The 11,299-nt window shown below is 38.1% G+C and overlaps 1 protein-coding gene across 2 annotated transcripts in view; it reads left to right on the forward strand.

Moving 5' to 3' along the window:
• Window positions 1–11,299, forward strand: part of LOC106881163 (glucosidase 2 subunit beta) — a 44,594-nt gene that overhangs the window by 4,505 nt on the left and 28,790 nt on the right. For both annotated transcript variants that reach the window (XM_014931452.2, XM_014931454.2), the window contains exons 4-8: window positions 671–728; window positions 2,330–2,447; window positions 4,280–4,343; window positions 5,935–6,000; window positions 9,414–9,498. In XM_014931452.2, coding sequence (XP_014786938.1) covers window positions 671–728; window positions 2,330–2,447; window positions 4,280–4,343; window positions 5,935–6,000; window positions 9,414–9,498 — 391 coding nt within the window. The remainder of the gene's footprint in view (window positions 1–670; window positions 729–2,329; window positions 2,448–4,279; window positions 4,344–5,934; window positions 6,001–9,413; window positions 9,499–11,299) is intronic.

The raw sequence follows: 11,299 nt of genomic DNA on the forward strand, positions 1-11,299 counted from the left end.
TAAGACATGTTCTAGTGTTAAAGGGTCAATACAAATTAAGACTAGAAACGTTAGCATGCCGGATGAAATGCTTGACGGTATTTCGCCTGTCTTGACGTTCTGAGTTCAAATTCTGCTGAGGTCAACTTTGCCTTTCATCCTTTCGGGGTCGATAAATGAAGTACCGTTTTCGTCCTGGGGTTGATTTAATCGACTAGTCTCCTCCCCCAAAATTTCGGGCCTTGTGCCTAGAATAAATAAAAAATAAAAAAATCCTTTACAATTGTTGGCTCTTGTCTCAGTGTAAGAAAGCCTTGTTCTTGAGCCCTGATTGAGATTTGATCCAGCAAACCAATGATGACCAAAAACCTTTAACTCGTGACCAAAGATTCCCTAATTGGAACTACATTGTCTAATGCATCCATATTTCTAAAGGTTGTAAATAGAGAGATATTTGGCTTCAATTCTACCAGGTTGAGTGGTCAATGTGTCAGCTACCTGATTGACTAAAAATTTAGTTAGGATGAGATAGCGGAGTGGGTGGGGTTTGTGCGGGTCACTTCCTATGTTACAATTTAGCTAACGTACCAGTGTTAAGTGGGATGAGTACCTTGGACACTTAGGATCATTTTTCTTTTAGATAGATTTTTTAACGCTATTGTTATCTAAAGATGTTTATCTTTTTAATCAGATTGCTGTGATGGAACTGATGAATACTCAGAAATCATCTCTTGTCCTAATAAATGCATGTAAGTTGTATTGTTGTTTCATTGTCTTTCATATTGCTTCTTTGTCAGTCTTAATTGTTTTTCTCATTTCTCTTTCTGCCTTTTGTTATAACATCACATAAAAGCACCCAGGCCACACCACTATAAAGTGGTTGGTATTTGTGTCTGCAGCTGGATGCCCTTCATAAGTTTAGCTCTTCTGCTTGCCAGCTCTGGTCAAACCATGCAACCCATACCAGCATGGAAAATGGACGTTAAATGATGATGACATACACACATATCTCGTTTTAATATTTGCTTTTCCATGCTTGCATGTGTTGAATGGAACTTGTTCAGGCAGATTTTCTTTGACTGGATGTCCATCTTGTTACCAACCCTCCCCTGTTTCCAAATAAGGTAATTCCCCCGGCCCAGGAATGTTTTTGAAGAATCTTGGAAATGAATGATATTCTTTTCCAACAATCACAAGACAAGACCAGCCTAAACATTGCCCACACACATTATTGATGCCATATATATTGTATTTTATGTGTTCCTTAGCAGTGGGATACTGCCAGGGGGAATGTCTCTTTAAGATGAGTGCTGAAAAACACTGAATACCCAAACCAGGTGAGACAACTCAAACTGTAAATGTTCGAGAACAGTGGATATCGATATATACACACACGCACAGAGCATCAAACTAATACACTTTGTTTTTTGTACAATTTTGAACTATATATATATATATATATATATATATATATATATATATATATATATATTTTGTTGGCACTCCGTCGCTTATGACGTCGAGGGTTCCAGTTGATCCGATCAACGGAACAGCTTGCTCGTGAAATTAACGTGCAAGTGGCTGAGCACTCCACAAACTCGTATACCCTTAATGTAGTTCTCGGGGATATTCAGTGTGACAAGGCTGACCCTTTGAATTACAGGCACAACAGAAACAGGAAGTAAGAGTGAGAGAAAGTTTTGATGGAAGAGTACAGCAGGGTTCGCCACCATCCCCTGCCGGAGCCTTGTGGAACTTTAGGTGTTTTCGTTCAATAAACACTCGCAACGCCCGGTCTAGGAATCGAAACCGCGATCCTATTATCGCGAGTCCGCTGCCCTAACCACTGGGCCATTGAGAGAGAGAGAGAGACACACACACATACAGAAAATAAGCGCCTTTCAGTTGCTGTCTACCAAATCCACTTGCAAGACTGTGGTTTACCTGGGTCTACAATAGAAGACACTTAACCAAGGTAACATGCAGTGGGATTGAACCCCAAGCCATATGGTTAGGAAGCTAACTTCTTCACCACACAACCATGGCCCATGTGAGTTAAGGTGTAAGAAAACAGTACAGGTAAAGATTTTCCAGGAAATTGCCAAATCTAGAAAGGAAGGACTGGCAAATGTGATTAGTAACTTGATAACGAGAAAAGGAATGAGTAGAGAAGATCTGTGTGTCTCTGGTGGTAGTGGCCCCTAATATTACTGAGATTTGGCTGCTATTACTAGCATTTCAAATGACCATGTAGAGGCTTTCTTGTTGGTTTATGTACTTTGTAGTCACAAAGAAAAATCTTTGTCCAGGACTGAAACTTACTGTGCATCTTATTTTAAAACAATTGCAGAGAATTGGGTAAAAAGGCAATGGAAGAACGTATGAAAGTGCATAAGATGCAGATGGAAGGTTTTGCTAAAAAGCAAGAATTCATCAATGAGGGTAAAAAAGCAAAGGAAGAAAAGAAGGTGAGTAGCTTTTTTATCTTTTGTTTCATTCATTAGACTGTGGCCATGCTGGGGCACCACCTTGAAGGGTTTACTTGATCAAACCATCCCCAATACTTATTTAAAGTCAATTTTGCCACACTGCTTTGGGGGATGTAAACATACCAACACCTGTTGACAAGCAGTGGTGGTGGGGGCAAACATATACATACATTATATAAACCCAAAGCTCTTCCACTTTTAACTAAAGTGCTAACGTGTGTTAGTTACAGGCTGAAGAGCTATGTGTATATATGCGCACACACATACACGGCTTTTCAACCTGTGACTAAAATGTCAATGCATGAAACTCTTGGCCCTTGAGTCACTCTGTTGCTTCTGCTAAATATTAATAAAAATATATCACACAGACACACACAATCTCAAAAGTAAACCTGCTATTATTTTTGAAAGATTCATTTCTAGAAACTGTGTCGGTATATGTATATATGTAAAGGAGCACTCTGTCAGTTACGACGAGGGTCCCAGCTGATAGGGTCAATGACGTGCAAGTGGCTGAGTACTCCACAGACATGCATACCTTTAATGTAGTTCTCGGAGAGTCAGCATGACACAGTGTTATAAGGCTGGCCCTTTGAAATACCTTATGATCATGAGCCAAATGCCCTAACCACTAAGCCACCTTCACTATGTGTGTGTGTGTGTGTGTATGTATATATATATATATATATATATATATATAAAACCGTCCAACCCATGCTAGCATGGAAAGCGGACGTTGAACGACGATGTTGATGATATATATGTGTATACACACACACACACATGCACGATGGACTTCCATATTGTGGTTTCTATTCCTGGACTGGGCAATGCATTGTGTTGAGCAAAACACTTCATGTTACTCCTGTCTACTCAACTGATAAAAAATGAGTAATCCTGAAACAGACCAGCGTCCTGTCCAGGGAGGAGTATGTATGCCAGAGAAACGAGCCTTATGCTCCTTACAGTGCCATGTTGTCTAACCAAGCAACCATAGTATGATAGAAATGGATTTATTGTTGTGAGAGGGTGGTGGTGAGTAACATTAGGATGTGGTGGATGTCCGAGAGTTTATCTGAAAAGATGAAAGACAACATCAGCCTCAGCAGAATTTGAACTCAGAACATGAAGCTTGAAATACTGTTTAACATTTTGCCGGAATGCTAATGATTCTGTCAGCTTGCCACCTTGTGTAACGTAAATTAACATGCAATTTTGCTGGAGGTGTTTATTTTAGGTAATTTTAAAGCATGAAATATAGAACTGGGGTTGTCTCAGGCAGGTTGGTATCAAAAGGGCTAAATACTGGTTGCAACATATACATTTAACCATTATTTAAATAGTAATCTTTGCCAGTGCCGTTGGACTGGCTCCTGTGCAGGTGGCATGTAAAATACACCATTTTGAGCGTGGCCGTTACCAGTACCGCCTGACTGGCCTTCATGCCGGTGGCACGTAAAAGCACCCACTACACTCTCGTAGTGGTTGGTGTTAGGAAGGGCATCCAACCGTAGAAACTCTGCCAAATCAGATTGGAGCCTGGTGTAGCCATCTGGTTCACCAGTCCTTAGCCAAATTGTTCAACACATGCTAGCATGGAAAACGGACGTTAAATGACGATGATGATAATCTATCCATTATAAAAATAGTTGCAAATGTTGTGTAATGTCTCTCAGTGTATGTCTAAGTAGGTGAATAGAAAAAGCATGGTAATGAAATGACTGAAGATTCTGGGAGAGTGATTGATTAAAATTTCTTCTTGAATTAGTAATATTTTTCGTCTTTTTTTAAAAAATCTCTTTCATATATAGAGCAAACTGATAGAGTTGGAGGCACTGAAAATTGCAGCCGAACAGCACAAGACAGAAATGGAAGGTAATATGTTTAATATTTTTTTAATCACACCTATTACAATATTTTATTTTTGTAGAAATACTCTGAAGTCGACCTTGGCAGAATTTGAACTCAGAACATAAAGCTTGATGAAAGGCTGTAAGCATATTATCGACATGCTAACAATTCTGCAAGCCTTGCCACCTTGTGTAACATAAATATGCAATTCTGATGGAAGGGTTTATTTTAGATAATTTTAAATTGCAAAGTATCATAGAACAGGGGTTGCCTCAGGCAGGTTGGTATCAAAAGGGTTAAATACTGGCTGTGGCATAGACTTTCAACCCTTATTTAAATAATAATTTATCCATTTTTCTAGCATAAATTGAAACATTATTTGCAAAGATAGTTGCAAATGTGTAATGCTACCCAACATTCTTTTGCTTTATTGTTTTCCTGCTCAAAAATAAGTCGGTACACTCTGTAAGGTGCCTGGTGTTAGGAAGAACAGCCAGCAGTAGAAACCATGCCAAAGCAGGCATTGGTGACCAACATGGCTCTACAATTCATGGAACTCTGTCAAACCATCCAGCCCATATTAGTATGGAAAACGGACATTAAATGATGAAGGTTAATCAACCCAAGACTCGAAGAGATTCAGGTCACTGTCTCTTCCCATTTATTAAGATAAATGAGCTAATTGAAACTAAAAGTTTCATGGTAATTGAAACTCAAAGTATGATTGTAGGACGAGCACAAATGTCTTACTACAGAGGTGAAATTTAGTTGATGGAATTTGGGGAAAGCCATCATATATGTACATGTGCATGTCTGTGTCAATATTTACACATTTAAAACTGGTAGTGTTCTTTCCATCTTATTGTTCCACAGTTTAGCCTCTTAGCATAAAGCTACCTCTCTTGGGAATCCATAGTATTGCAAGCTGCATGGCAGCCTCACTTGTGCTGGTGACACAAAAAATTTCACTAGTGCCAGCCACTTTATGGTACACGTAAAATGCTTGGTGCTAGGAAGGGCATTCAAGCATAGAAACCATGCCAAAGTGGACAGTGGAACACAATAGTCTCTGGGCCTATTGTGTCCTGTCAAACCATTGAACCCATTCCAGTATGAAGCAAGGATGTTAAATGATGATATAGAAGTTTATGAAATAAATACATGGGGTGATATGGTCAACAAAACACTTCAAAAGAGGTGTCCATAGCTGCAAATTGTTGGATACTGTCAAGCCATCCAACCTCTGCTAGGATGGAAGATGGACCTAAAATGATAATGATGTTGTATAGTGGACCCTTTAGTTTTGCTGAGTACTTGGTAACCTCCTTAGTGCTGGTGATTTAATGATGTTCATCCCTTACATTCTGTAAAGTGGTTGGTCCTTCTTAGCACCAGCCACTTGACAGCATGTACTGGATGCTTTTCTCATGCCACTGGCACTACTACTGAGGTTGCCATGTAGCTTGTAAGACTCACAAGACCCAGAAGCGGTGGATGTTGGCTTTACACTAGGAAATGAGGAGTTCCAAATGATAATCACTTCTTCAGGTTCTTGTTTCATTTTACAATTCATATTTTTATATTTTTTGTTTTATTTTTTATTTTATGTCTTCAGCTGAAAAGAATTCAGCAGAAGGTCCTGAAAAATTGGCTAAAGACACACATGAAAAGGCCTGGGAGGGTAAGTTTTTTTTCTTTTCTTTTTTTTTTCCCCATTTGTTTTAGTGGCCCTCCAGTTATAATGATAATGAGTGCACCAGTTGATCTGTCAACTGAACAGCCTACCTCTCAAATTAACATGCCAGTGGCTGAGCACTCCACAGACATGCACACCCTTAAATGTAGTTCTCGGGGAGATTCAGCACGACACTGAATGTAACAAGGTTTGCCCTTTGAAATACAGGTACTTCTCATTTTTGCCTGCTGAGTAGACTGGAGTAGTTTGAAATAATACTTGCTCAAAGACACAAGCTACTGCTTGGAATCGAACTCACAGCCTTACAGTTGTTAGCCAAATACTCTAACCACTAAGCCACATGCCTTCACTATTTCTATTTTAATTTCTAATTGTAAGATGGAGAACAGCTTTGTGTAGCCATAAGGTAACTCTCATTGAACTACCTTATTTCTGTAACTTAGCGGTTCAACAAAAGAGGGGTTTATCTGATTTGTTCAACTAAATTCTTCAAGGCAGTACCTCGGCATAGCTATTTAATGACTGGAACAGATTAAATGAGCCATCCAGGACTACATTGTTTAATTTATCCTTCCTTTTTCTTTTAATATGGTGTGATTTTGAGAAGTGTTTTTGCTGCTATTTCTAGCAAGTGAAGTGACTAAATTTAGCGTTATTAGTATGGTTGTGAAAGAAGGTGAGCATTAAAGACACCATTGAGAATATATGGGTATATAGATGAAAAGCGACTGTATTATGTATGTATGGGTGATGTGGTGACCTAAAAAATGTTCTGACAGAAATGTCAAATATCATCTCAAGATATGGGCATTTAAAAGTGAATTGACCCAGGATGGGGAAGAGTAAGTTATAGACAGTGATATACCAGGATTCAGAACTGTTAAGTCAGAATTTATCATGGAAAAGATGTTAACCATTTTGTTGCTGTTTTTCAAAGACATACTGCTTCTTTGTTTCATTTATTTTTTTAAAAATAACCAAGATATTTCAGGAGTCTTATTAAACTTAATTTTTCATTTTAAGATAATGTTTGAAATATAATTTTACAAAATTTACATAAAATTTAGAAAGGGAGAGTTTTAATTAGTCTTGACACTGACGTACAATGAGTGTCCTTCTGTGGAAACCTGTCAAGTCATGGGGAAATAATACCTCACTTGGAAACTGGTGAGAATTGGCAACAGGAAGGACATCAAGGTTTTAGAAAATCTACTTCAATGAATTCTGTCTGACCCTTGCTAGCGTTGGAAAGCAGATGTTAAACTTTGACGAGGATATATGTATGTACGTAAGTGTAGGTGTGTATGCTTGTGTTTCTAACCTCGACATTGCATGATCATCATCATTGTTTAACGTCTGCTTTCCATGCTGGCATGGGTTGGATGGTTTGACTGGGGAATGGTGAGCCAGATGGCTGCACTCTGATCTGGCAGTTTCTAAAGGTTTCAAGGTCGTGCTTCATCACCTCATCCCAGATCTTCCTGGGTCTACCTCTTCCACAGTTTCCCTCAACTGCTAGAGTGTGACACTTTTTCACACAGCTATTCTCATCCATTCGCACCACATGACCAGACCAGCGCAGTCGTCTCTCTTGCACACTACAACTGATGCTTCTTAGGTCCTAGGCACTTATACTCTGTTGAGTATGCACACTGACATTATACATCCATGATAGTTGTACATAATTGTCACTATCATGTCCTCAGCTTTGAATCTTTTAAACCCCTTTTAAGTCAACCTACTTCTGTGTTAAAAACATCCTATTTTAAAGTGATCCAAAGTAAACTCTTCCAAAATTTTATGTTAACCCCTTATTTAAACTGACCATATTGGGCCTAAATGGTCTGCTTTACATTGGCACAGGAAGAGTGTCCTGCCGTAGAAAATCTGCTTCAATACACTATTCAACTCATGAAGGCATGGAAAGCACAGACATTAAAACGAGGACCATTATATAAACACTCTAAGGTGGCAAGCTGGCCGAAACATTAGCATGCCGGGCAAAATACTTAGCAGTATTTCGTCTATCTTTACGTTCTGAGTTCAAATTCTGCAAGGTCAACTTTGCTTTTCATCTTTTCAGGGTCGATAAATTAAGTACCAGTTATACACTGAGGTTGATGTAATTGACTTAATCCCTTTGTCTGTCCTTGTTTGTCCCCTCCGTTTAGCCCCTTGTGGGCAATAAAGAAACAAGAAACGTTAGCACACCGGGCGAAATGCTTAGCGGTATTTCGTCTGTCTTTACGTTCTGAGTTCAAATTCTGCCAAGGTCGACTTTGCCTTTCATCTTTTGGGGGTTGATAAATTAAGTACCAGTTGCATACTGGGTCGATCTAATCAACTGGCCCACCCTCCCCCAAAATTTCAGGCCTTGTGCCTAGAATAGAAAAGATTATATAAACACTCTAACCATTTTGTTACCATGATTTTAAAAAAAATATTCTCCCTGTGTTTCACTTAACTCTTCAGCATTCCAATTTCTCTGTCAAATGGAGCGTTTATTCGTTTACATTGTTTTTAATTATGCATTAACTTGCAGATTTGAGATTTTGATGGTATGGTTGCTTATTTTTAGAATAACATTGTAGGGTTGGTGTGAGAAGCTTGATGTGGCCAGTTTGAACATGGCTGGTGTAAATGCTAAAGTGTTAATTTTAAAAATAATGAATAATTTAGTAAAATAACTTTATCATTAAGCTGGTGTTTGGAATATAATGCTTATTTATTCACATTGTTTTGAAATTATCATGCAGGCTCATATAGCTTTGATATTTAATGTCATTGCTTATTTTTGAATGACATTGTAGGGTAGGTGTGAGAGGCTGAAGCTGGTAAGTCTGAACATAAAACCTACAGAAGGCTGGTTTAACCCTTTAGCATTCAGATTACTCTGTCAAATGTAATGCTTATTTATTCAGTGTTTTGAATTAATCATGCATTATCTCATAGCTTTGAGATTTCAATGATGTGATTGTTTTTAGAATGTCAATGTAGGGTAGGTGTGAGAGCCTAGATATGGCCATTTTGAATATATAACAGACTATTTAGGCCAGATGTGGTCAGTTTAAATGATAAGGGATTAACATAAAATTTTGGACGACTTTACTTTGGATCACTTTAAAATAGGATGTTTGTAACATAGAAGCAGGTTGATTCAAAAGGGTTTAAAAGAAGAAAATTTGTGTTGTAGGACTTCTCAGTTACATTGATATCAAAAGGGTTAAGACAGTGATTGAATGAATAGAATAAGTCTTGCTGTATGTATGCATTGTGTAGAACTTGTCCATAACATACAAATTTTGCAGGACTGATTTAATTTTTTTTTTTGTCTGTTTCAATGTAATTTAAATTTGATATTTGTCTTATTTTTCTCTTGTAATGTTTGGTCTTTTTAGAGGAGAAGAAGAGTTTGCAGAAGGAGAAAGAAATAACCATTGCTAAAGAGGCTTTTACTGAACTGGACAGTGATAGCAACCAATTGTAAGTATAACGGACAATGTGTGTGTGTGTGTGTGTGTATGAATGTATAATGATTTTATGTGTACATAGGGTTGTGAATATAATGGTCAGTGAGTGGTATAGATGCTTGCATGTATAATGGTTTGTGGTACATAATGTTGTGCATAAGCATTTCTAGATGGTATAATGGTGGAGTTTTTAGTTTAATTTATGGACAGTATGTATAATGGGTCATGTATATAATTATGGCTGGTCTATAAGGCTGTATATGAAAGTCAGCTGAACAGTCTGATCAATATACTCTCGTGGAATGTGATTGAATTAGGTTTATTTTTCAACATAGTCTCCCTTGCTATTAACACACTTTTTCCTTCAGTGTTACTGTGTCTGGACCCCATTGGTAACAAAGCCTTTATCCTGATGGTCAAAAAGTCCTCAACAGTAGATATGACATCATCGCTGTAATACTGCTCCCCAACCAAGAAATTTTTCATGTTTGGAAGCAGATGATAGTCAAGTGGGGTCAAATCAGGATTATAAGGGTGATCAAACAATTCACAGCCTCAGTCATGCACAGCAGCCATTGAAACCAAGGACTTGTATGCTGAAGCATAGTCCTGATGAAACAGTTTTCCTGGGAATTTGGTCTTGATAGCCTTTTGTAACCCCCTCAGCAAGCTGGAATAATACTCTCCATTGATGGTGTGGTCCTTTTGAAGGTAGTCAATAAACACAGTGCCTTTTGCATCCCAAAACACTGAGGCCATTGTCTTCTCTGCAGATGAAATGACCTTGGCCTTCTATGGAGTAGATTAGGAAGGATGTTGCCACTGCATGGATTGTCTCTTTGTCTCTGGCTCAAAGTGATGAACCAGACATTCATTGTGGGTTATGAAACATTTGAGGAAACCAGCTGGATCGACCTCAAACTTAGATTTTCCTGTGATGTGATCAACTTTGTGCATCTTTGATCAGGTCTCAGATGTGGCACCCATTGAGCAGAAACCTTTATTATCCCAAGTTCATTGTGCAGAATATTCTCAACTCTCTCACACATAAATTAAATCTGTTAGTCTAAAGTATATTTAGATTATAAACTGTCTACTGGTTTACAAAGGTGCTGCAAAATTCATATCTATTTTGCCAATGTGGCACAATTACAAATGAAATTGGATTTTGTTTAGGAAGTGACACAAGCTACAATATATATATACTTTCACAGACAGAGAGAGAGAGAGAGAGAGAGAGAGACTGACAGGCTTCTTTCAGTTTCTGTCTACCAAATCCACTTATAAGGATTTGGTTGACCTGCTGTTAAAGAAGATACTTACCTAAGGTGCCATGCAGTAGGACTGAACCTAAGTCCACGTGGCTGGGAAGCAAGCTTCTTGACCAAATACCCATATGTGCACCTCTTAGTATATTTATATATCGTAAATCCTCGAGTATAGTCCACCCTTGAGTATAATACGCAGGGGATTTTTAGGGGGCTGTACCTCTGATAAACCTAAACCTTGTGTATAATACGCACCCCTTCTCTAACTTGAGTCAAGGAGGAATATATAACGTCCTTGGTTTGTAAACATATATATGGTAACATCCTTTATTATTATTGTATATATAACATAATGCAGACATGTAGCTTTTTTGTGCACTTTGCAGAAAATAAAGAAATAACAGTAATAACGTCAGTGAAAAATAAATATTAAGTAAATTGCCTTTACATATTTATCACTTAGAAATTTTGACCTTTAAATTTAGGGAAAAAGTGCGGATTATACTCGAGGATTTATGGTATATGTGTGTGTGTGTGTGTGTGTGT

Source organism: Octopus bimaculoides, chromosome 23, assembly GCF_001194135.2.
Source record: "Octopus bimaculoides isolate UCB-OBI-ISO-001 chromosome 23, ASM119413v2, whole genome shotgun sequence".
Lineage (NCBI taxonomy): Eukaryota > Metazoa > Mollusca > Cephalopoda > Octopoda > Octopodidae > Octopus > Octopus bimaculoides.